Source organism: Cygnus atratus, chromosome 7 (genome assembly GCF_013377495.2).
Source record: "Cygnus atratus isolate AKBS03 ecotype Queensland, Australia chromosome 7, CAtr_DNAZoo_HiC_assembly, whole genome shotgun sequence".
Classification (NCBI taxonomy): Eukaryota; Metazoa; Chordata; class Aves; order Anseriformes; family Anatidae; genus Cygnus; species Cygnus atratus.
This window is the reverse complement of record NC_066368.1, coordinates 591,597-616,968: the sequence shown is the minus strand read 5'-3', so window position 1 is coordinate 616,968 and position 25,372 is coordinate 591,597. Positions and strand designations below refer to the sequence as shown.

General features: G+C 53.3%; 1 protein-coding gene across 3 annotated transcripts; it reads left to right on the top strand.

Annotated features, from left to right (window-relative positions):
• The first annotated feature begins 376 nt into the window (after positions 1–376).
• PWWP2B (PWWP domain containing 2B) lies at positions 377–19,931 on the top strand. Of its 3 annotated transcripts, none has more exons than XM_035547565.2 (3): positions 377–585; positions 5,504–7,157; positions 19,344–19,931. In XM_035547565.2, exons 1-2 carry the CDS (start codon positions 443–445, stop codon positions 7,137–7,139), a joined length of 1,779 nt encoding a protein of 592 aa, XP_035403458.1. In that variant the 5' UTR covers positions 377–442; the 3' UTR covers positions 7,140–7,157; positions 19,344–19,931. The 3 variants fall into 3 exon arrangements, 2 of the variants coding, with proteins under 2 accessions (XP_035403458.1, XP_035403456.1); XM_035547563.2 differs by lacking the exon at positions 377–585 and adding an exon at positions 3,582–3,853; XR_004778780.2 differs by lacking the exon at positions 5,504–7,157 and having other exon boundaries at positions 436–585.
• Positions 19,932–25,372: the final 5,441 nt, after the last annotated feature.

Genomic DNA, 25,372 nt, shown 5'->3' with positions numbered 1-25,372 from the left:
CACACAGAGTCTCACACACAGTCACACACACACTCACACACAGTCTCACACACACACACACGCGCTCGTTTCCTGAGGGCCGCGCGCGGGAAGCCCCCGCTGCCGGTGCCCCGGCCGGGCCCCGTGCTGACGCCGCCCCTGTCCCCCCCCCCGCCCGGTGCCGGCTGCTGGGGGCGGCGGGCAGCGGCCCCACGCGACCCGCGGCCTGACGGGACCGGCCCCGCCCCTCCCGCCGGGCCCTCGTCACGCGGCCGCCGGGGGGCGGAGCCCCGCCCGGCCCCGCCCCGCGCACGTGCGCGCGGCCCCGCCCCGCCCGGAGCCGCGGGGGCGGCGCCGTGACGTCGCGCCCGGTGCCGCCGCCCGCCCCGTGACGTCATCGCGCGGCGCGGCCCGTCCCGGCCCCGGCGGGCGGCGGGGGGAGGGGGCGGCGGCCGGCGGCAGCATGGCGGAGGCGGAGGCGGGGGCGCCGCGGGTGGGCGCGTGGCTGCCGGTGCTGGTGGAGCAGATGGTGAACGACACGCTGGTGGTGACGCTGAGCTGCGGGGAGCGCCGCTTCACCGGCGTCCTGCTCGACTGCACCAAGAAGTACGGGCGGCGGGGCGCGGCGGGGCGGGGGGGCGAGGGGAGCGGGGCGCGGGGCGGCTGCGCGGGGCCGGGACGCCGGCGCCCCCCTTTGCCGGCGCCCGGCGGGGACAAAGCGCCCCGAGCGCCGCCGGGTCCCGGCCCCGGCCCCGCTCCCCCCGCCGGGTCCCGCCCGGCCCGGCCCGGCCGCGGTGCGGGGAGCGCCCCCCGCCGGCAGCCCCCCGCCCGCAGCCCCCCGCCGCGCCACGTGCGGCGCCCCCGGCCGGGCAGGCGGAGCCCGGAGCCCGCAGCCGGTCCCGCAGGCGGCCCCCCGGGCGCCGCACGGGGCTCGGGTCTCACAGCACCCGGCCCGCAGCTCGCGGAGGGGACGGGACCGGACGGGACGGGGGCGTCGGGGCGCTGCGGCCGCTGAGCGGGGCGGGACGGCCGCCGCCCCCCGCCCGCCCCGGTAACCGCCGCCCCGGTGGCCGGGCGGGCGGGAGCCCTCGGCTCTGCCCCCGGCACCGGAGCCGAGCGGCGGCGCGACCGCCTCCGGCCTCCCCTGACGCGGCGCTGGGCCCTGGGCCGGCTCCTGGGCGCTGCTGCGGCCGTGCCGCCTCGCCCGGGGAACCGGCGGGCCTCTGGAGGCTGCCCGAAGGCCCGAGCGGGCTCTGCCGCGCTCCGGCCCTGCCCGCGCGGGCCAGGGGCTCGTCCCGCGGGTGGCGGTGCCGAGCGCTGGCTGGCCCCCGGCCGCGGCGGGGTGCCCGGTGCTGGCTGCAGCCGCCGTCCTGCTGCTGGGGGAAGCGCTGGCTGCGAGGGCGGTTGCCGGGGAGCGGTGGCGGCTCGGGCCGAGCGGGGGACCGGGCCGGAAGGACCTTCTCCGGCTGCAGCGACCCCGGCGCTGGGACGTGGGGACGGGGCCTTGCCCTCGCCTTAACGGCAGGGTTCGGCGGGGGAAGGCGGGGTTCGCGTCGCAGAGGCACGACAGCAGGAATTCGTCAGCTCGGTGCTGAGCTCCGAAGGCCCCCACGCGCGTCCGGAGCAGAGCCGTGGCGGAAGCTCTGCCCTCCTGCAGCCCGCCGGGCAGCGGGACAGGCGCCGGCGTGCGGCGGGCAGCGGGGCGCCGCGCTCGGGCCGACCCCATGGCGCGGGGCAGCGGGCTCGCCTAGGGAGAGAGCGCGCCTGGAAAAGGAGGCGGCGCGGTGCCTCTCCTCTGTGAAACGAGGGCCGAGCCCCGGGGGGGAAGAAGGGAAGCCTGCGTGGTGGGCCTTTGCTCCCTCCGGTGCTGTGAGCTGCTGGCGTCGCGGCCTCCCAGGCGCGGGCGAGGCCGAGCACGTGGTGGGAGCGGGCCGGGGGCAGGCACCCGCACGGCTTTGCTGCGGCGCGGGGTGGGCCGAAGAGGGAGGGGGTGGCCGCTGCCGTCCTGCAGGCGGCCCGTTGGGAAACGCTGGAACTTGCTGCGCGCGCTGTCGCTGCGCTCTGCTCACTCCGTTCCTCTAGACGGTGAGCTGCATGGCGTCTGGGCTCCTGCGGACATCTAAATGCATTTTCACCGCAGCGACGGCCTTTTTGATAACGAGGCTTGGTAATTCTGTTGTAACTGAACTCGTAATGAATTGGTTTTTTAATTATGCGCGAGTATAAATCGGAGGACAGTGTCTTCTGTTCCAAGGAGAGGCTGGATTGAGGTAACCTAATCCATTTGCCCGCGTCTGCCCCAGAAATGGGGATTACGAATGGGGCGAGATCTCATTCAGCGGTATGTCCTGATGCTTGTAATGCCTGCGCAAACACTCATGCCCCTAAAACAAGAACTCTCGCATCGTCATTTTAGTTGGATGGCTTTCAGCGTGCGGAATCGATAGTAACTGTAAGTAGATATTGGAAATGCGTGAATTGCATCCAGATGTGAACAAAAGTCAGGGTGTTGTAGGGAAGGCTGGTGAAATGTGTGTTTCTCCTGGAGGTAAAAGTAAGCTTGTGCTGGAAAGCAAAGCATGTCAAACGAAGCATTTCTTGGTACGCAGGAGGTGGAAGAGCACCGAGGCGAAATCCTCTTGCAGCGCCGTGCCCGTACAGGAGGCAGCGTCAGGCTGGGGCACGGCTGCGGCTCCGAGGGGACGGGACCGTGGAGCACGGCCCTGCAGCCCGGCCTGGGGAGGCCTTGCGCCTCCCCGCGCATCTCGTGTCTGTGGGATGGGCAGTGCTGAGGCACAGAAACTGAAAGCGTCCCGGGCAGGAGGGGGCGGCTGCTCCTGCCGGCTCCTGGCAGCCTGCTCTGTGCCCCTTGCCTGCGGGCCGGGCGTCCTGTGGGGGGGGAGCAGTCGAGAAAAGAGCAGAGCCCTCCTTGCTCTCTGCCCCAAAACAGGCTTGGCAGGGAGACTGGGAAGGGAAGGGTTTCTCAGGAAGGCTGCTGGTTTAGCCTTCAGAGCCGCTTCCAGTGTGAACAAAAGGGAGCGGAGGCCGGCGGTGGGCAGCAGCGGTGACACGCGGCCGCTGGGAGCAGGCTGCTGGCCACGGCGCGGAGCTCGGGGCTCGCTGCAGCGAGGGCCCCTTTCAAGCAGAGGCACCGACCCCTGCCCCAAGGGGGGTGCTGGCCTGGCCTCGAGGGCCACGCGGGCGGCCGAGGGCATCAGGCTGCCGCTTGTCCTCCCCTCGGGGGTCAGCGCGAGCCCGGAGCTGCCCGACCGAAGGGATGGGGGCGCCCTGGCCCCAGCCCCCCTCGTGTCCTTCACGGAAGCTTGCTGTCCGTCACGCGCTGAAGCTGACCACGTGCCGTGCCCCCGCCAGGCACCGGGTCGTGGGGCGGGAGGTGGGGGCTGCCTGCGCCCCGACAGGCTGCGGGCAGCGGGCCGGAGCAGGGCTCCAGGAGCCGGGGAGGCCGGGCTTGTGCGCACCTGCAGAGCGGCTGAAGGTTCCTCCTGTGCTGTTCTCTGAGGCGGCCAAACTGGACGGTTTCATTGCACGAAATAACCAAAATTTATAGGCAGAGCTTCGGAAATGATACCGCTCCCAGTTGTTTCATCAACTGTGCTGACATCTTTGGCTATACAAAGTGTGCTTGCTCGCTTGGTTGTCATTTGAAAGACACCTACGTTCTCGATTGTCTCTGTTTAAAAAGAAAAAAAAAATCTTAGAACAAAATTATGTTCCAAACTTTGCAGTTTCAGCAGTTCAATCCTCTCGACTCACTAGCAGTCCAACGTGGAGCTCCCCGGTCTGTCGTTCAGACTGTGCTCTTGCTTTCTTACTCTTTGAGTGATGGGAAAGGACGTCTCGTGTTAGGGCCCAGGTAACTCACTTAACCTTTTTGTTTCAGTGGGAGAAGAACAGTGACTTGGTACCAGAATCAGATTAATTCCTCTTTGTGTAATTTATGTAAGCCTAGTTTTAAACTTCAGAGTCTTCACAGAAATGAGGTGAGAGAGAGAGAGAGAGTCTGTAATGGCTGAGAGAAGGAGAATGGAGCTGGTGGATCAGAGCTAGCGTAAATGGGATCCACGTTCCCCATTCTCCAGTGACCTGCTGAAACAGCCCCCCACTCTGTCTGTGCCCTCGGGTGGTGTGTGATCATCGGTAACGCTGCTCTCTGCTGATGCTTCTGGGCAGGAGAGATGTTCTCGTCCGTGCCTGGTAACGGGGGGTGGTATTTTAGCATCTTTCTTCAGCAAAGTGATGCAGCCTGAGGCCAGGGCTGGGAAAGGTGCTGTCTGCCCCAGCACCTGGGTGGAGGGAGGAGGTCCCTCATGGTCTGTGAACCAGTAATGTTGATTTTTAAGGTCAGGATGTGTGATCAAGGGATACCTTAAACTCCTCTTCAGCGCCCTTCTGGGTAGTGGTTGCCAAAGTCTTGCAAGAGATCCCTCTGTTGTTTGAGGAAGGGTCGGCTCCTTCCTGGGAATTACAAGGGCAATGACGGCTGGGGAGGGTCAGTGGGGATTGCGGCAGCCTGAACTAAAGCTTGTCTTTGGTCTGTGACCGTTCTCCGTCTGGTTGCGGCTCACCCATACAGCATTGCACAGTTACGAGAGATGCTGAGGCAGTTTACTGATGATCTCCACAGCGGGATCTCTGGAAGGCCAAGACAGCGAGCACTGCCCGTTTTGAGGCAGTGTTGCAGGGCAGGTATCTGGCGAAGTGCTGCGTTAGCACAATATTTCTAATTGTCAGGCTAAGACCATAAATTCTTGTGCAGAAACCCGGAGACATGAAGCATGGTTATGAGCTCTGGTGTTTCAGAGGATTTGCTTATGCCAGTGTCTGGGCAAGATACGGCATCTAGGCTTTGACAGCCTGTAATGGAACCGGGCATTGACCAACACTGCCGCATCATGCTTAATCCTGCTCTTCTGAAGCGGTAGCGTATTTCTTAGTTTAACAACTAGTCAGGTATGCGGAAGACCCGGGGAGAAGAACAGAGCTGTGTACTGGTGAACCTGTGGCTTGAAAGTGTGAGGTATATACAGCAAAACCAAGCTGTTCAGGTTTTGAAGGAGAAGCTGAAAATCAGCCACGCAAGTGCAGCGTGAAGAAAGGAACTTTAATAGCTCCCAGAGGGCTTGCATAATCTGTATCACAGGCTTCCCTGTGGCTTTACCGGCATGCTGATAAAATAAACTGCTTTGCCTGATAAAACTTAGAACTTCTTAGAGCAAAACTCCTTTTCTATGTAAACGGTATGTGGAAAGAGATGTTGATCTCCGTGCCTTCTCTGGCAAAGCAGCAGGACACCTTTCCTGAATTTTCAAACGCTATTATTTCTTTCAGCAGCAGAATCGGTTGCCTTGCCTTAAAAGAGAAGATGTTGCATTATTAGCATGTCGAAGTTTTGTGTTTCCTAAGGAACTAGCACGCTTGTTATGCAGTCTTCCCAGAGAAGCATCTGTCAAACACCCTGACTCTTTGTCTCTTTCCCTCCCTCTCCCTCTCGCCCCGTTTTTAGGTCTGGGTTGTTTTGTCTTCCATCCTCCCTCCCAAAGCAAGAGGAGCCTCCTGCCAGCGCCTGCACTAATGGGGTTCCTGACGGCGGAGATCCTGCGCAGGGCGAGAAGGAGCCGCAGCCGGCCGCTGGAAAGCCTCCCAAAGGCAGCGGTGATGAGCAAGTGCCCCCGCTCCTGCCCCCGCCGCCGCCCGGCAGCCTGCCTCCCTACCCGCCCTACTTCGAGGGAGCTCCCTTTCCTCGCCCGCTGTGGCTGCGGCACACGTACAACCAGTGGGTTCCTCAGCCGCCACCACGGACTATAAAGAGGACGAGGAGGCGTTTGTCACGGAACAGAGACCCGGGAAGGCTTATCATGAGCACTATCAGGCTGCGGCCCAGGCAGGTGCTTTGTGAGAAGTGTAAGAACACTCTGAACCCCGAGGATGAAAGCACGGCTAGGCAGAACGCTAAAACAAGGAGGAAGCTAAACATTCAGGACAAGGAGCAGAAAAAGCACAGTGACTCTGACTACACGGAGAAAAGGAACAAAAGAGAAAAGAGGGAGGACGACAAATTTTCTGGGGAGCTAGTGCATCGAACGCCAGTTATAAAAATATCCTACAGTACTCCACAAGGAAAAGGCGAAGTTGTAAAAATCCCTTCCCGGGTTCACGGCTCAGTCAAACCGTTCTGCCCGGAGCGAATACTGCAGAACGGAGAGGAGGACCAAGAGGAGATCGGAGACTCCGAACGATGTCGAGAAACCAAATGTTTAATGGACAAGTCAGCAGGCAGCCAGCTTGCTTCCATTCCAAAACTGAAGCTCACGCGGCCGGTGCATTCCAATGCGGATGTTCCACCTCCAAAGATAAGGCTGAAGCCCCATCGCATAAATGATGGTCAGAGCGTTTCAATTTATAAAGCAGAACTTATCGATGAAATAAATGTCCTTCAGAACAGCAGGGAGACCAACCCTGCTGCATTTTACAACGATGAATCCACAGACAGGGGTTTAGCTGAGATCTCTTCAGGGAGTTCAGGTGAAGATGACGACTTTAAAAGGTTTCCCCAAGGTAAAGATGGACACGATAACTTGGCTTTCCTTATGAATTATCGGAAAAGAAAAGCAGATTCTTCTAGTTTATCGGTGTGTAGTAACGACAGTCTAGATGAATCCAAGTCTTCTAGTTCAGAAGTAACATCACCAGAAATGTGTGACTTTTTACCTGGTGATGATGCATCTGTCTCTTCATCTTCAAAAGATGAGCGTAAAATTGTGCCACCGTTAACAGTTAGACTACATACCCAAAGCGTGTCTAAATGCGTCACCGAAGACGGAAGAACTGTTTCAGTGGGGGATATTGTTTGGGGTAAAATTCATGGATTTCCATGGTGGCCAGCACGTGTTCTTGACATAAACCTTAGCCAGAAGGAAAACGGGGAACCTTCGTGGCGAGAAGCCAAAGTGTCATGGTTTGGTTCTCCAACGACTTCATTCTTATCTGTTTCAAAACTCTCCCCTTTCTCTGAGTTTTTCAAACTGAGATTTAATCGCAAGAAGAAAGGGATGTATCGGAAAGCTATCACAGAAGCTGCGAAGGCAGTAGAGCATCTGACTCCAGAAATAAGAGATCTCTTAACACAGTTTGAAACATAACTTTGTCACCAGTATCAGGTGAGTGCTTGCTGGACTAATGCTACCCATGGAAAAAACTTCCTTGTGTTTTTTAACCAACATTCCGCTGTTTGCGTTTATTTTTCCATTAAAAAAAAAAAGGTCGGCGGTTATTAAACTTAAAAGCCTGGGTGTGAGTCGGTGGTGGCAATTTCAGAGGTGATGAGAGCCGTTGGCTCCAAAACTTTGGGATGACCGTGGGAATTGGAGCCCCTGATCTCGGAGGGGAGTACAAAGCAATTGGCGCTGTGAGGAAGCAAGCCTTGCTTGCTCAGAGAGCTAATAATATTGTAGTAACGTGTTAGAGCTGTTTACAGTTAGGATGTGGTGAGTATCGATGATAATTCACTTGCGATAGAACTAATCCCGTGTGGTGGGAGGACTAACAGCTTCTAGGCTGTGTTTTGAACTGTACCGAGCAGTTACCACAACTGTTACGTGCTCTTGGAGGCCCTTTGCTCCCCTTGCATTTACTGCTCCCCCTGTGGTATTTATTTCTTATGAAGGCATTATCTTTGACTCATCAAAATGATTGTACTATAAGCTGTCTCTGATGGGGGATGCTATTTGCAGCAGTTGTTTGGCTTGTGTCTGAAATGTTGGTGCGCTGGTGGGGACTGGCCTGGATCATCAAACGCAGTTCCTTTGGTCCTCGCCTGCAGCCTCTTTGAGGACATAAAGTGGGAACCGATTCTTTGTAATGCCTCCATATTTTACTTCTACTGATTGCAAGCGCAGGGTGGGACGGGACTCCTTGTCAATAAAATAAAAATTGCCCGGGATGAAAATTTGGTGCCTATAAAAGCAGGACGTGGTATGACTGGGCATAGGGTCACCACGTGTAACGTTAGTTGATGCTGCCTTCTGTGCTGCCCTTAGTGAGGTCCATGGGGAAAATACCATCAGCTTGAGTAAGGTCCAGAATTGTTTTGTGACCTTCCAGCTGTCATTATCTAGATAAAGCCTCATCTGTGGTACTACTAAACAAGGGAATGGATTAACTTTTTATCTGAAAGCCATAACTAATTAGGAAGAGTCTCGTTGTCAAAGGTCTAGCTTCATGTAGTGTCCTGTGGAGGGTTTTTATCAGTTCACTCTGTTGTTCCATAAGCTTTTCCCTAAGTTTTCTCTCTCATGCCAGAAGGACTGTGTGCACAAGCCAGAGCTGCTCCTGCCATCAGCTGTTTTGCTTCTCTGTATCGAAGCGATTGCAGTGCGGTGGGACTACGATGGCCAGTGCTCTCCTAATCCTGACCGGGGGGGGAAGGACTTTTTGTACCCTCTGCTGTGGGGCTTCACCATTTGCTTGAAAGTGATGGACTTGCTTTGACTGCGTTATTCCATCCCAGCAAGCTTGGCTGGAGCATGTAATGGGAGCGTGGCACGTTCCTCTTGTGGGCTCAAGGGGTCTGGACAACTGGATGCTCAGGCAAGTACAAGTGTATAACTGCAGCAGCATTTAAGCTTCATCCTTGATCTTGCCTCTTCAAATGCTGCTTAACTCCGGCTAAAGGCTTTATTATATTGAGAGTATTTGGATTGGACCCAAATTCGTATTAGCTAGATCAGGAATATAAATAAACCTGACGCCCAGAATATGCTGTCCTTGCCAACCAAAGAAAGATGGTCAAAATCCACGTCTCCTCTCTGAACTCCGATTTAAAGGAGTAGCAGAGCTTTGTCTGTCTTCTGAACTGACCTCACCGGACTTCTGTGTGCGCTGTGGGACCACTCCAGCAGGGTGGATGTTGTCGCTGTTGCTGACAGCTTTCTGCCTGGATAATGCTTTGCTGCTGTGAGCTCCGGTAGGCTGCCATGCCACATCTGCTGGCTGCTGGGGAGAAAAAGGGGCAGGGTGAAGCGGCACCTGATACTTCAGATCAGATTGGCCCTGCCAGTCAGTCCATGCAGAGTGGGAAAACCTGGGACTTTTTTGCTCCTTTTGGCTGCGACCTGGAGGTTGAAGTGAGGATGCTTGCCCAGTGACACGTTAACCTAAGGAAAACACTGCCCGTTCCTACCAGCGGGACCACTGCCGACGTGGTGCTAGCAGTGGTGCAGGATGAAAGACTGACAAGCAAGGCCCCGAGGAGGAAAGGAAGCACTTGCTCCAGAGGAGACGTGGGTTATTGCAGGCACGGTGGTGCCTGACCTACAGGCACAGAGCAGAAGGGATAGAACAGGCCTGCAAAGCGAGGGAAAGAAGGTGATACTGAGAATAGTGAGGAAACGATGGGATGGGCTGGGTTAGGCCAGCCCCTGCCTTCCCTCTGTACTCTGCAGCCAAACCGCTCCCTGCACATATGGCTATACAGATACATTGAATACGTATTGCTGCTTCCTTGGCCTCCTTCGTCGGCTTTCTGAGGGTGGTTTTCTGCCTTGCTCGTGTCTGAGCTGCCAACCCAGTCTGCCTGCCTGGAAATTACATGATAATTGGATAAACAACTGCATGCACTCAGAAGAAAACTAGAAAAGCAGAACAGAACCACTTCCCATCTTCCACATGTGTCATGTTTACTCAGTTTTCCTGTTAGACCAGCGAGCCTGGTGTCTCGGTACGTCACCGACATAGCAACTCATTGTTTCGGAGCCTTGCCCTGTATCTAGTGCTCTGCCATCAGGAGGAGTGAATGTTAGTGCTTTCCTCAAGTGTTCCTAAGGTAGAACTGAGATGTTTCTACTGGTTGCTAATGGGCTGTTCTTTCCCGAAGGGTGTAACTTAAGTTTTTGCTAGCGTTTGCAGTTTCTTAGTCCTAGGACTAGGACATTGGACATTTGAGCAACAATTAAATGTGTTTCCAGGAGCAGGCATCTGGCTGGCAGTATTGAACCTTGCCGCTGTAAAATCCGTCGTGCTGCGACTTCACCAGCAACTGCGCGAGGGCTCATCCTTGTGAGCCCACGAGGAGCAGGAGTCCAGGAGATGCATTCAGCACCTGCGCTGTGCTAATGCTGCTCATGGTCATCGTAGGCATGGCAGAATTTTGTGACTGCTGGCACTGTGTTGTGCATCTTTCTGTCCTCTGGCACGTGATGCTGTTCTGCAAATTGCGTAGGGTAACCACTGGAAAAATGTACAAACAATTCAGGTCCATTTGTGAGTGCGTATAAAACTGGAAGTGACTGGATTTTAAAAACAACGCTTGTTTTGGGTTGGAAAAGCTGGCATGATCATCTTGTGTGTTTTATTATTCTGTCCTTATTCTTTGGCAAGGAACATACTTTATTAAAAGCCTGTCATTAACTGACTAGTAAAACAAGGTTTCTGGGAGAACAACAGGCAGACCAGCAGCTTGTAAAAGTCACGTTCAGAAGACACTCTGAATGTGTGTTTAGAGTATAGCCAGGAGAAAAATGCCCACTGAGCACGTTCTCATGCTGCTGCCTTGTAGCTTCTGCTTCATATCTCATGTACAGAGAGCCCCCGTGCATGGCTGCCCCAGGTGTGGCGCTCCCTGTGCTGCAGAGACGCCTTCGGCTCGTGGCCGAACGCTTGGTTGAGTTCCTGCCTGGTGTCAGAGTGCCCGGTGTTAGCTCCTCTGCTCGCGCGGTGACTGCAGACCTTTGTTGGTAACAGCAGTGGCCATGACCAGGCCTGAGCCCTCGGACGGTGTCAGGGCAGCAGGCGGTGGTGCCTCCCCTCCGAGCCCGGCCCGCTGCCAGGTCCCCGCGGCGTGTCAGGGCTCTGCTCCTGGGGGGACCACGGTGCGGGCCTGGTCCCACCTGCTGGCTGCCTCAATGCGAAGCACCACGAGAATGGTTCCCTGGGAGCGCGAAGGGTGTCTGCTTCGTCTGTCCTAGGGAGAGCCCTTAGGTGCCGGCTGGGCTCCCAGCGAGGCTGAGCTGCTCTCGGCGAGGCTCACACCTCACAGCGCTGCTGTGGGCTCTGGGTTTCGCTTGGCTCGGGTACAACCAGCCGGGGTGACAAGGCCGTGCTCGCCGTGCCGGTGTGTGCTTCAGCCCCGCTGCTGCCCCTGTCCCATGGGCACCTTCCCAAGGCAGCCTCCTTCTCAGGAGGGGAGCAGGGCACGCGTGGGATCTCCACGAGATCCCTGGCCTTTTGGGGGAGGCTGCAGCCCTGTCCCCCTGAGCAGCGGCAGTGGGAGCCCTGGGGAGGATGTTCCAGGTTCGGGTCTGACCCTACTTCCATGGCCACCCCGGGCCCTCAGCAGCAGCATAGTGCCGGGGAGGAAGCTGCTGGGGCAGGAGCTGCTGGTTCTGCTGGGCCCAGTGCCCGGCAGGCCCGAGAGAGGCTGTGCTGACAACAGCCAGGGGCTCTGGAAATGCGACGGGTAGCTCATCTGTGGGCTACTGAGCTGGTTATTTCTGAGAGTTGAGCTTTCTGTAATCACACTCTGGAATATTGCTTGAAAAAAAATGAAGGCCAGAAGAAACTGAGGCCAAAATACGGGGGGTTACTGCCAGTTTCACCAGAGCCTGATCTCACCATCTGCCTGCGGTGGTACCAGGCCCCCGATGCAGACGAGGCGGCTGCCGGTGCCGCTGTGCTCCCAGCGGTGCGGGGCACGGCCTGCTCCCCGCTCCCCCTGCACGGTCTCTCCTCTGCTCCTTTGTGCCACGTCCTGCAGGCTGCCTGCAAACAGATGCACCTCATGGACCCGACACGCTGCCCAGAGCTCTGCTGGTGTGTGATCTCTTTTCTGGATGAGTTTTCCTGGTGCTTCGTGGGACGGGGCTTCCCCATTGTGTCGAGCAGGTGCTGAACAGAGGCATGGTGCTGGCGCGTGTGGCTGCGCAAGGGCTGTGAGCAAGGAACGGGTGCAAAGCCCCTCCTGCAGCAGCTGAGGTTGCCTTGTGCTGCCTGGGAGATGTCCCTGAGCCACGGTGATGCTTTTCCTTCCAAATCATGCTGCAGGCGGTTTTGCATCTCCCCTGGCCCTTGCAGCATCCTGCCCCGTGTGGGGGTGTTGTGGCTGGTGTTGTGTCCGGAGGTGTTGTGGCTGTCAGAAAAGTCTTCTGAGACGGGGAGGTGTTGCCTGCTGGGTGCTGAGGGCATGTTTCTCAGCAGGCCCAGGTGTAGGACCAGCTCCAGGAGCCAGTCCATGTGTGCTCTGGCGCTCCAGCCTGGCTGTGTGCTCTGTAGCTGGTGTTCTCTAGAGAACAGGAACACCTATTGTGCTGTTGCATTTGCTTTCCGTTCACTTTCATGATAAATCCATATTTAAACTTGCAGCTGCATAAATGTCAAGTTCCTTGAGCTCATGATGGCTCTTCAGTTGTCCTGCGCAGTCATACACGAAACCCAGCTACTTGTGGCTTTACAACAAGCAGCCTTGCTGCCATGCCAAGGCGCTGAGCTTCGTGGCCGGGGAGGTGCAGCCGGGCGGGCGCGAGCTGCGGCGTGCTGCTGCTCTGCGGCGGAGGAGGAGCGGGGCTGCGGCCGCAGGGCAGGAGAGCCGTGCCCCCCCGGCTGCCCCCCCGGGAAGCCCGACGGGGGCTGGGGCATTGGGCTGCCGCGGGGCTGCGGCTCCCTGCGCATCGTGATCCTGCTGAGTGGTTTCTCCTGATGGATTGCTCTCCTGCGCTCCCTTTCGCGTTGTAAAGCTCTTCATAAAAATTGCTTGTGGAACTTGGTATGCGCCTCTGTTTGAAACAGCTTTACAGCGCGTATGTTCTTTTGCTTCTTCAGTCTGGAAAGTCCTTTGTTCTCCCCCCCTCCCTTCTTCCCCCCAACCCCTAGGCTGTGGCTGTGAAACCATTAAACTTTAAAATACTGGCTTTTTGAAGGTTTTAATTTTACTGCTATTAGCTTAATAGACCCTCGGTATCTGTCCATTTCGCCATTCATCAACAAAAGCGCACTGCTACTATGTGCAGCAGAAATCAAAGCTTATTGCATACTTGCTATATATAGTAAGCTCTAATGTAAAATTTGGAACGCTGGGTTATGACTTCACCTTCAAAGATGTTCGGGGCTTTGTATGTGCATGTAGCCAGAACTGCTTGCCAGCAGTTTATGAAGCAACATAAATCATTCTCTTTTTCCTTTTACCCCTTCTTCTCTGCTCTGCCAGTGGCACAGAAAGGTTATGTAATTTCGTATGAAGTTGTGGCGATTGCTGTGATAGCTGACGCTTTAAAAACACCTACCTGCTCATGTGAAATATTTCAGCCCAGAAGATGAATGCTTGAAATTTTTCTTGGCCTGGTTTCTAAATGGTTCAGTCAACGCAAACCAAGCATCCAACGTAATTACTGTTTCTCAGTCTTCCTTCAGACAGCTCGGAGTCAGCATCTGTGCATACTAATACAAAGTGGGAGAACAAGTCTAAAATAGCCCGCACTGCGTACTTGTGCGCCCCGGTGCTGGGTGGCAGGGGCTGCACGCCTGGCGGTGTCCTGCTGGCTTTCCTGGTTCTCAAAGCACCGTACGTTTGTGGCTGCTGCTGCTGCGTTTGGAGACCTCTAGGTCCGTGTTGCTTCTCCCTGCTCGTGACGTCTGTTGCCCCCTTCCCTCCACTCCTGCAGGCCTGTTTTTTGGAAATGCCAGCAGGCCATACGTTGTGCTATTTGTAACTGCACGCAAGCTGCACAGATGCCCAGGAATGCGATCCGCTTACGTGAGCTGTAACTTCAGCTGCCAGAGGAGATTTGTATAAACCTAAGGGCTTAACAACTCTCCTTGGGAGAACAACAAGCTGTTCTCCCGTGCTGCAGGGACCTCCGTGCCCAGCTGAAGCTGCAGGCATCCGCTTGTTGCACCAGCAGAGCGTGCGGGCGAGGCGGCCGGTGAGCTCTGCAGGGGGCTGGGTGGCCTCCTGCCCTGCTGCTCTGCACCCAGCTGCTGCACGAGCCGGGCCTGCCGGTGGGCGCGGGGCAGTGGGCGCCTTTAGCACAGCACGTGAGGAAGGCAGGGCCCGCGGAGCAGCAGGAGGAAGGCAGGGCCCGCAGAGCCCCGACCCCAGCGCTGCCTCCTGGGAGGGAGGCCCTGTCTCTCCGCAGCAGAGATGCAGCTGGGTGAAGACCCTGGAAACTTGCCTCTTAGAAAACTTACCAGTAGCGCGGCTTCCTGTGAGAAGTAAAAGTGACGTTTCTGAAGCCTTTCCTGAATGCCGTTTATTTACTCCTTTCTGTTGTGAGCTCAGAACTGCAGCGGGACTTCCCTTTTGCAGTGAGCACGGCGAGGCTGGCCGGCCGGACCCCGGGCCCGGGGCTTGCTGGCACGTGGCTTGGGGTGGGCAGCGGGGGCGAAGCCCTTGCAGAGGTGGCTCTCCTGCCGCTCCGTGCAAGGCGCAGTAGTTCGTCCTGTGCCTGTTGTAGTTACGCAGATGTATGCAAAGTGCTGAGCACCCTCAAGCTGCACCTGCAGGAAGGCTACTTTGTGCCAAGAAGGAATAAGGGGTTTCTGGAAACTTGGGGGCGAATATTGAAAAATGTGCAACGTGTTGTTTTTCAGCCTTGATCCATGTTTTTTGTTGGTGTTTTTTTTCCCGGAAGTACCCATCACTGAGATTGGGATCGGTGTGAAAGGGAGCAAGTGCGTGGGCTGAGGAACGGTTTCTCTTAAGTTCTCCCTAAAAAATGCTGTAGCAGCTGCATGCCTATATCCTGCAAACTGGATGAAGATGAGTTGGTGCCTGGTTTATTTGTTTTAATCTCCTTGATGGATCTGTTCCACGTTCTGTATGTACCATTAGAGAATACATGGGCTTTGTATTAGCTAGTTTATGAACTCCTGCACATCCTGAGATTGCGTACATCTGAAGTAGGCTGCTCGTGCCTGTCAGTGATGCCAGAGATGGTGTTTGATGCCTGAGTTCCTGGAGAGCTTGTCCTCTTCATCCCTGCAGTCCCTCTGCCCCAAGTCCCTACCCCGCAGCCAGCTGGAAAGCTCCTCGCTCCCCGGCGCAGGGGCAGCGCGGGGTCCTGCTGCGCACCAGAGGAGACGTCCGTCCAGCCCGGGAGGGCGAGGGCTGTGCCTCCTGTCCGGCTGGGCCCTGGTGCCCGCGGGCAGGCAGCAGAAATCCCTGGATGCTCCGCTCCCCACAGATGCAGCGTGGGCCACAGGTCCGCGTGTGGCCCCAGGTCCGCGCGAGCAAGCGTGCTGCATCTCACCGGAGCAGGAGGGCCGTAAATTCTCCCCGGCATCTTGTGCCAAAGCTTTTCCCACATCAAGTCTGTCAGCTGCCTTGCATTAGTTATATAATCATCTCTTTGGCTGCTGGTACGTATGTCTCTGGAAGCGAAGAGCAGGGTATTTTTTTAATGAAGGCTTTTTTTCATTAAGTTGATTAATTTCTGAAGGAATGAATGCTTTTAACCAGCGTACCAGGTCCTGTTTAATCTGCATTAGATTTTTGCTGTTGTGGGATCAAACAAACTTGTTTTCTTTATAAAACATATTTCCTGTGTGCTGTCTGCAGTTGAAGAAATGAATTGCAGCAAAATTACTGGTTTAATTTCCTTTATGAGTGATGACTTGCTTTGTTTTGATTCAAGCCAATAATCCGAGCTCATTCTTCATGCAGAAAGCAACCCTTTCTAAAAGCAGAAAGCCCTCAAACCTGATACTGTTTCTTCGTAGAGGTGCTGGATGGTAGAGTTTGATCCTGGAACACCTACCTGCCAGCCCGTTGGAGCCAGCCGATCCCTGATGCCCCGGGGGTGGTTCGGAAGCCCCGTGCAGCCGACGGGAGGCAGGAGTGCTGGCTGGGAGGCCGTAACGCTCACCTGGCCTGCCACCTTCCACAGAAGAGACTCAAGGCACGGAAAGGAAGGACTTCCCTGAATCACGGCAAGCGCCGGGCCTCTTTGCCCTTCCCCTCAGCTCCCGCTGGTGTCAGGTTTTAGGCAGGTACAGTCGTCAGAAGCAAAGGCTGCCGGAGCTGCTCGACGCCTGTCAGAAGCCTTCTGGGCCCTCCAGCCCCCGCTGGGCTGCAGGCAGGCACGAGCACTTGGTGCTCCTCACGTGCCGTCAGGGCTTCCTTCCATGTCTGGGGGAAGGCTGGTTTGGTGATGCTAAATTACAGCCTGCTGTTGGTTGCCTGCGTTATGATTAGAAAACAGGCCTCCAAAGTAAGCCGCATGAGTGCAGAAGGCGAGCAGGCTCCCTGCTCCTTCGCCTCGCCACCCGCCCCGCAGGAGCCTGTGCTGCCCGGCGGGGCGTGATGGCTTGTGCGGTGCCGTGTGGTGTGACCTGGTGCCGTGGTTTTCCAGAGGAGCCCTCGGAAGGAGCTGGGATCCTTGCTGGTGGCGCAGCAGAGGACAGCCAGCAGCACCGCCGCCGCATGAGAGGCTCTGCGGGACGGCCGGGGCTCTGCCGCTGGGCAGGGCCCTCCGCGGGTGGAGGACCCTCGGCTCCATCCCGTGGGACAAAGCCAGAGGGGGCTTCGACACTGCTTTCCATAAGGTCCGGAGCTCTTGTGGTGCGATGCCCAGCACCCGGTGCTTCCCGGAGGTGGGGGATTCGGGTGCTCCCGTGCGGGGGGAGGCTGTAGGGGTGCCTGCACACGGCTGACGGGAGGTGCTGAGTCTGCCGAGCAGGGCTGCCGGCAGAGCTGCTGCGGTCAGGGTCCCTGCGCACAAACACAGTCGAGATGCATTAATCTCAATTCAAATTTGAATAAAATCAATTTGAATAAAAAGATAAATCAGCTTTTTGCACGCTGCTGCGGCTGTTAAACCTGTATTTGTGAATGGCTTTATTCAATCCAAAACTGCATTTTTTTTTATTATGACTAAGCTCTTGGCTTCAGGAGAGCTTTCTTGGCTTTCCTTTTGTCATACGGTGTAGCACACAGGCTGCTAGATGATGCCAGTGTCCTGAATCGGTCAGTCTGTTATGCACATGTTACTCATACCTGTACCAAGGCTACAGCAACGTCCAGAACACAGCATTTAAGCTGCTACTCCATCTCGAAGCTTTTTTAGAACAGAAACATCTGAAGTTTTGTAGAGACAGAGTGCGAACGTGTGAATGCCTGTTGCTGTGCTGCTCCTACTGAGTGCATGCTGGAAACTCCCGGCTCTGGTCGCGGGTTACTTAGGGTAGACACCAGAGCTTGGATGGCACCCGGAGCCCAGCCTGCTCCGGGTCCCTGCCGGGGAGCTGAGCCCCTCGCTGGGGGGCTGCTTGGCACCGTGCTTCTCTCCTCCAAGTGTTATTGGTGTCAAATCACAGGGAGGAAGAGACTGGCCTGGGGGCTTGCTGCTGCCTCCTGCCCAGTGGAATGTAGATGTTCTGTTCAAAGTGTTCTCCGTCTACAGGCTGTCTCTAAAAGGTCAGCTTTTTGCAAAAGGCATTTGAGGGATATTCTACCAAGTCCCGAGACCTCTCTAAAAGTTTTTGGGAGATAATAAACGTGCACATGAGTTAGTTGTGTGCTCTTGAAAATCTCAGAGGGCCAGTGGATAGATTACCTTGTAGAATTAAGTATACCATTTATACTCTGTTGACTGTGGGTATTAGGGCCTGGTCTTGACACATCCCAGTCTCTTCAGAGCAGGATCATTCTGCTAAATACTGCGTTTATGGATTTAAGGATCACAGTCCTTCTCTGAAATACAGCTTTTAGGACAGGTGTTCATGGTGCTCTAAGTCAGCTCTTTGAAGCCTTAAATGTGTAGGCAATACTGAAAATGATTCTGGGTGATGAGACTGCGAATTGGTGTCACTTTGGTTCCAGGCCTGCAGAGGAGGTGTTGGTGCATTCTTAGCAGTGCTGGAAATGTGATCGTCTTTCTTTGTCTGGTGTTGGCATTCTTGGTTTAATTGTGCTCTGAACTTCAAATCACCAGCCTCTATGAGGGGTTTTTAAGGGTGTTTAATCTTTTGCTTCCTAGCATTAATCCTGCTTGTTAGGAGCACAGATTTTACCCTTGTGTGTCCAGTGGTTTTGACTCAGCCAGTGCAGTTGATTTGACATGGGCACGTGTTAGGAGTCATCAGGTTTTGAACTGTTTCAAACTGAATTGCATTTGAAGTATGGTGCAGTGATGCTTCTGCGATCGAGAAATACAAGTGTAGATCCCTGTGCCATCTTTTCTTTCATGTCTGTATCACTGCGTTGTTCCGTGTATCTCCTCTTCTGGAGGACAGATGGGTGCTCCCTTTGAACTTCCCCTCCTTAACTGACTCGCAGGTCCAGTGCAGGTACACCTTGCGTGCAGGGCTGCGTGTAAGGTAGCGCACAGAAGGGTGCAGATGAGTGCAGACGAGGACTTCTCTCATTGGAAATTTTTTCCTGTGACAGGCACGTTGCCCTCCCGCAGATGTTTCTTTGGAAGCCTGTCACCTGCCCTTCCTCTTAGTGGCTGGTGTTCAGTGAGAAGGCCAAATGACCAGAGTGCCACGTGTCAAGTGTGAAGTAAACTTCATTACTTTTTGGTAGCTTTATTTTGGAGTGTGTTGTTTTGCATTTCTGAATTCAAAAAGAACATCTCCCTTGCTGTTGTTGCCTAAAGACTCACCAGATGCAGTCCAGAGCGCTTGGTTACAGCCCCTTTGGATGGCCGGGTGGGAGGGGAGCCGTGGCATCGTCCTCCTGTGTGAGACACCGGGCGTCCCCCGAGACCCACAGCGCTGCTGTGGCGTTGCTGTCCTGTGGAGCCTGAAACAAACATCCAGAGTGGAAAGGGGGCACCTGTGGCGAGTGGGGGTGTGCGAGGGGCAGCAGGGATGTCTCGCACCGCTGGAGTCAAAGTGAAAGGATGGTTTGGCTGCTGTGCCTCTTCACCTGAAGCATGGTTTGAGTACTGTGGCGGCAGTCGACATCTTGAGCAGCTGCAGGTACTTAGAAAAGCTTCTGTAAGGCTTGCTCTCAAGAGGGAAATAATCCTATTTTATAGATTGAGTTTGAAAAGCGGAGGCAGGACTGAGCAGATGTTCTTCACGTGGCGCTCTATATAGGGACTTGTGGCAGATTAACCTGCAGTACCCACCTTTAAAGACTAAAAGGGCTTCAAGGCAGAGACCGAAGATCTTTATCATACTGAAACTCATATCGCGTCTCTCTTCGAGAAAATTCCCACTTTTACTTTAGATCTGTTAACGTGACGAGTTTCTTCCAAAACCGTAGCTGCTGCTGTTTCTGTCTGTTGCGCAAGCGGGAAGCAGGAGCATGCCAGGCTGTATTTAGCCGAGACCCGGAGCGTGCCTCGCCGCTGTGATCGGTCAGTTCTGTGCCGCCTGCAGTAACCTCTCCCTCTTTCACTTTCTTCAAGGTAACAGAAGATAAGAGCACAGCTGTTCTCCTAGAGTGTCACGAAGTCTAAACATCCTGACTTGCTCCCCAGGAGAATCTGGAGGTTGCCATGCACATGACAGGAGGACGGGTTTCCTTGTCAGATTGCACTGCTTATCATCCGTGAAAGGTGACAGGCACCTGGACGTGGAGCTAGGCGGCTCTTCTGGTGTGAGGCTGGCAGGAAAGTCTTAAGGATTCCTTAACCTAAGATGAGAATTTGACAAGTCATACGGCAATGAAGTAGGAGAACAGCAAAAACCGCAACTTGGAATGTATTTATTACCTAAAAGTTAGCTATTCTTGATAAAACCCCCAAAATTATTGCTGCTGCTTTATTTTACTTACAGATTTCACAAACTTGTTAATTTTAAAGCTACCAAACTTTTACTCAATGCTGTATTCTGAGAAATGTAATTGGAGCAGGACATGCAATAGAACGAAATCATTGTAGTGTCTTAAGTACAATGGACTCACTTTTGTGTCTATTAAAACTTGGAAAATGTGCAACACGTAACAATGGGGCTATCATTGCATATATTAAAGCTTTTTAATGTCGTTTATTGCAGAGCTGAGAGAATCGATGTTTTCAAGTACACCAACAAGCAATCAGCTGGTAACGTGGATGGTTGTGTGTCCTAAATGTGTGCTTTCTAAAGTCACCTGAAACAGTAGGCAGGACAGCCCTGATTTGCTTACACTGTGTGCGCAGAGGTGGGTGGTTAGCCTGACAGCACCGACTGGAAAATGAACGTTTGTGTCTACAACATCTAGTCAGTGAGTGTAAATTAAGGCCTCTTGAACACATGCTGTTGGATAGAAGGAATCCTCATCCTCACATATTACCAGAAATGACCGTCAGTTTTTAAAGAAAATACAAAAAACAAAAACAAAAGAAAAACAAACAGCTTATAGCTTTTGTGTGTCTACCTTAGAATAGAAATGGTTTACGAACTAAAGTGAACTGTGGCCAAGCTTTTGAAACGATCACTCAATTTCTTCATATTTTTGAAATGTATCACTTAATTTCTTGGGATTTCTCTGGCAGTAGTCTCGCTTTCCCCTAGATTCCCCCAGTCTAGGAATTCATGATAATCTATTGCTTGCAGTGCTGGGGAGAAGAGTTCAGAGTTGCCCCTCCTAGGTAAAATGCTGTCTGCGAGTGCTAGAAGATTAACTTCAAGCTAAAGGATCATTGCACAGATTCTGCTTCCTGTTTGTTCTTAATCTGTTGCAGCAAACACTGATTAACTATTGTCAAATTCAAAGAACATAGAAGCTCATATTTCCTGATTCATGCTTGTTCATGATGCGGTCTTTTGAACATCAGCAAGAGAGGTCAGAACTTCCCTTTTCTGTTTAGCAACAACAAAGTTTAACAAGAAAAGTTAAACACTAGAAAAAAAAAAAAACACAAAAAACTTTTTCTCAGTCTTAATAAGAGCACACAGCCAGCCAAAGTTGTTTGCTTTAAAACAGTTGTAAGACTAGTAAAAAAAAACACGCAAACAAAAAAAAATACGCAAACGAAAATGCATTGCTAAAACAGGACATCTGTTTTGCAAGATGAATTTTGGCCATCCCTGCAAACAAATAATTTTCCTGTTTTCCCAGAATAGATGTAAAAAGACTGCAGTGTATAGAGAAGGAATGTGTTCCCGCACCTTGTGTGAAGCCTTTATGAAGCACTTGTTTACCTGGGCATCCGCTGTGCCCATCTCCAAGCAGACTGCTTTGGTGAAGATGCCCTTGTGCAGTGAGTACTCTTACTCATGGAGAAAACAGTTTTGCCTTTCTCAGCTCCTGCCTGTCTGTCTTCAGGAATTTCTTTTTTTTTTTTCTTTTTTTTTTTTTTCCCTAGTATCTTCTTGAGTTAGTCTTAGGGTTAACTGATGGCTATGTGAGGAAGTTTCTGTATTTTGTACTCACACAGCTCTTCATTGTACAAAGTCCCTGCCAAAATGTGTCGCAAAGCTTTTTGGCTGTAATGTTGCAGCAGTTAGCTGAAGGGAGTTACAAGTAGCCTTCTGTTCATTAAAAAAAAAAAGTCAAAATGAAAATAAGCAAAGCCCCATGCTCCATGAAAAGTGCCTGTCTATTCTCTGGTGATGGGCTGCTTCTGTCCCTCCTCCTGAGTGGGAAGGCTGCTCAGTGGCTGGAGGAGTTGCCAAGATCAACAGGTGAGTACTTGCTGCTTTCATGAGAAGGTTAGCAGATGGCACCTGAGTCTCATGGACAGGCAGAAACATCCACGAGCCGGGTGTTCAAGTCTCTGCTGGGTGTGAGAGAGTTATAAGTCTTCGTGCTTGGTGCCGCTGTTTTTCTCTAGCTTGTGTCAGTGCTGCAAGTGACAGGAGACAGGTTGGGAAGGTAAGATCAGGCCGTGTCCCTTCTCTGTTGCTGGTTGTAGTCCTCAGGATAGAGTTGTTTCAGAGAGGACGGCCAAATGGTGGTTTTCTGTGATCATTCGGCTCTGCAGTGAGACCTTTGGTGCATGTAACCTCTGCCAGGTGTTCGTACAGCGGAAACTGCCTGTCCTGGGCTGCAGCTGTGGTAATCACTGCAAAACGCGGGGGCTTAGGGCAGCACTTGTGCCCCACAGGGCTGGTGGGGAAGTACCTGGTATCACAGGCCAGAAACCTTCCCGGTCTTCCCCTAAAGCTTGCTGCGTCCTGCTGCTGCCCTGTCACCAAGGCACGTTTCACATCTTGCAAAGGGCAGCAGCCTCCTTGCACCTGAGCGTGTGACGTTCCTGAGATCGCTGGGCCCTTCAGAGAGCAAACAACACTTGGCTACCTGATACTCCGTGCAAGTGGAGAGGTAAAGGAAAAATGTCGGTGTTGAGCCCTCACCAGGTCCTTTGTCAGCCGCCAGAAGGACAGAACTGGTTTGTTGCCCTTTCCTGCCGGGAGGAAGGGGAGGCACTGGGACCATCTTCCCCAGGGGACTGAGAGGTTGCATCTGGTGGCCCTTTTTTTTCCTTCCTTTTTACCCTGGTGACGGCCAGGTGGCCTGACACGTGTCTGTATTAACGGCAGCTTAAAGGATGAATAGCAGATGAGTGAAACTCGAGTACTGCAGGTGAGTCACCAGATTGTTGATCGCTTTACTAAGAACTGCTACAGAGATTTGCGATAAAGACAAAGAAAATAGTGCTTAGGGGGCATGTGAGTGGACTGAACGTTAGTATACTTCTCTTAATCAGTGGCTCAGTTCTACAAGTGGGTTTACACACCAGCCTTAGATAATATCCCAATAAAAAGCACAACTTCAGACCTGCGTATGGAAATTGAAGAAGCTGGCTCGCTTTGCCTCACTGAAAAGATTATTCTTCAGTTTTGGCAAGGCTTAAAGTGAAAATCCAGCAGCAAATTGGCTCTTTTGCCTTGGCCATTATGCAGATAAATGACAAGAATTTTCTCAGCAAATGTAGATGCATAAGCCAAGAGCACACTGATGTTTCATTTCTTATCTGATTTTAAAAAGTTACTGTAGAAGTTTCTAATTGTCATTTTTAATAACACAAAGTTTCAAATGGTTTACTTAAGTCTTTTATTCCGCCAAAGTAAAAGCTCCATTAGGCTAAAAACTAAGTGGAAATTCTCCAAGGACAGTAAGCTGTCCTTAGTATTGTGTGCAAATTGGTTTTGTGCTGCCCTTTGAACACCACTAACCAGTTGCTGTGCTCTGTGGCATTATACTTTTGCGCAATTCTTAAGGCTTCCCTTCATATACTTCTAGAACTTGTATGTGGCTCGAGGAAATGGTGGGCCTTTTTCAGTCCATCTCAGTTCTTGTTACACTAAAGGCTTTTTATAGTCTCCTCTGCTCCACACTGTGGTTTTGGAGGTTTCCTCCTGAACACTACAGCTGTGCTTCAGCTCGAACAGCTGATTTCCTAAATGTGAGCCCTGCAGATTTAAGCTTGTTTTTCTTTTTTTCTCCAATATTTTATTCTGACTTGAGCAAACACTAAACTTACCAGTATTTTTTTGTAATAAGGTGTTTTGCTAATATTCTGAATCTGTAGATTGCAGCTATATGTGCATAATCTACGTTCCTTTTATTTAGCCTTATGTCTATTGCATCTTGAGAAGTTTTTCAAGTCTTGAGAGTCTCTTTTACGCCCTTGGTGTAAAAAGTCTCACTCTCAGCTCACTATGCCTGGTAGGATTCACACCTTGTCAAGGGGAAGCCGCATATTTTGTAGAACTGAAGAGTGAGTTTGGTTATTTTCTGTTCAAAACCAGCATTTTTTATCAAATTTTTTACCCTAGCTTTTCTGACTTACACGTAGTTACTTCTAATAAACTTAGGTGGCCTGACTTAATAGCTTCTGGTGCTTTGTGAGATGTAGGATGACTCAGAAAATCTGCAGGTGAGGGCTGGGAACTGCAGAGATGCTGATTTGGGAAGGGAGCGCTGGTTTAGAAAGTGGCAGCGTACATCTGTGCATTCTGCCTTGGTCTCCCCAGCAACTGGCCTGCTTAATTACCTCGGTTTGTGCTACCTCCTTTGGTAAGGAACTGGAACAGGAAGGGTCTGTCACCTGCTCGAGCCCCGTGCCTCGTGTCCATGTAAACGTGGCCGTGCTTTGGGGTGGCAGTGCCCAGTGGCACGCTGCCTGGCGGCAGAGTCCCCTGCAGACTGGGTTAGCTGAAGGGAAGGGAATTTGGCTGAGCCCGTGTCGGAGCTGTAGCACTTCATGGCGCACTATTTAGATAACTTGTATATTCTAATAAAGCCATCACAGTGACTTACAGAATAAAAAGCCTTGCGTTTTCGGTTCCACTGGGGATCCTAAGCTGTAGATGGGGCTTGACTGGTTGCCTGACTAGCTTGTAGTTGGCTTACTGCCACTTTGATGTGGAAAGGCCTTTGTGCCTTGCACCTTGCACTGCTCTGCCCTGCTGGCGGCTCCAGTTGGGAGGCTGGTGATGGCCGGCGAGCGCGGGGCCGCTGGGGAGGCGGTGGGAGCTCTGTTCAGGCGCCTCCCTGCCAGACCGTGACCGGGGGCACGAAGAGCCCAGCCCTGCTGCCACCAGGGCATCTGCGTGCCTTGCCCAAGGCCTGCTGCAGCGGGGCGGCCGCAGCAGTTGCGCAGTGCTCTGCGGCCGGGGCCTTGCTGTTGTCCAGCTGCGTGCGCCACGCGGCAGTGGGGCTGGGAACCGGGCGTGCCATGCTGCCTACGGGAAAAGCCAATGTTAGCCGTTTTTGTAGCATAAACTTCTCAATTCCTCAGGCTGTTTGTTGACCTGAAGTAAGCATTTTGCATAGTCTGACTGTGAATTCAACTTTTTTTGTGATGTAGTATTGAATAGGGGAAAAGAAATTTTAAAGTGAATGGGATGAAAATCTGTTTCGCAAACAACTCTGCCTTTGTCATTCATGACAGACCTGTTGAGACTGCTTTTAGGGAGAGGATTTTGCACAGTTGATTTGTGCAGCATTCCTTAAGGTCATCATTTTTGAGCATTTCTCCTCACTTTTTCTCACTAAGAGAAAACATCCTCCCCATCTTAAACAAAGCAGAATTACAACCACCCAGCTTTGCCCATCGCGCCCCAGCTGGCTGGTTGTGATTCCGCTTTTAGTGCTTGGATAAATTTCACCTTCCTTTTCATCCTGTGCTTGTGGTGGCTAAATAAATAGCACCTGGCTAGCTGTGGAGGGGTTCAGCCACATGTGCGCCCCTGGCTGGTCAGTGCGAAGAGCCCTAAGCAGTGGTGATCTGGAAGCCCCAGCAGCAGCAGGGCCCTGAGGCCCCCGGCTCTGCTCCACGGATGAGCAGCGGCACAGAGGCCTCGCCCCGGCAGCGCCATGGGCATGGGTACCTCAGACCGTGAAAGGCAGAGCTCGGCTATAATATTTTTTGTGAAAATAATCTTTTGTTTGAATCTCGACCAAAATTCTCAAACACTGCCCTAGTGCGCTTCCTTAGCGCAACAGAGGGTTTAGAAGCCCGAAGGCAGGTGTTTTGTGGTTCCTGCTCTTAACACCGTGCTTGTT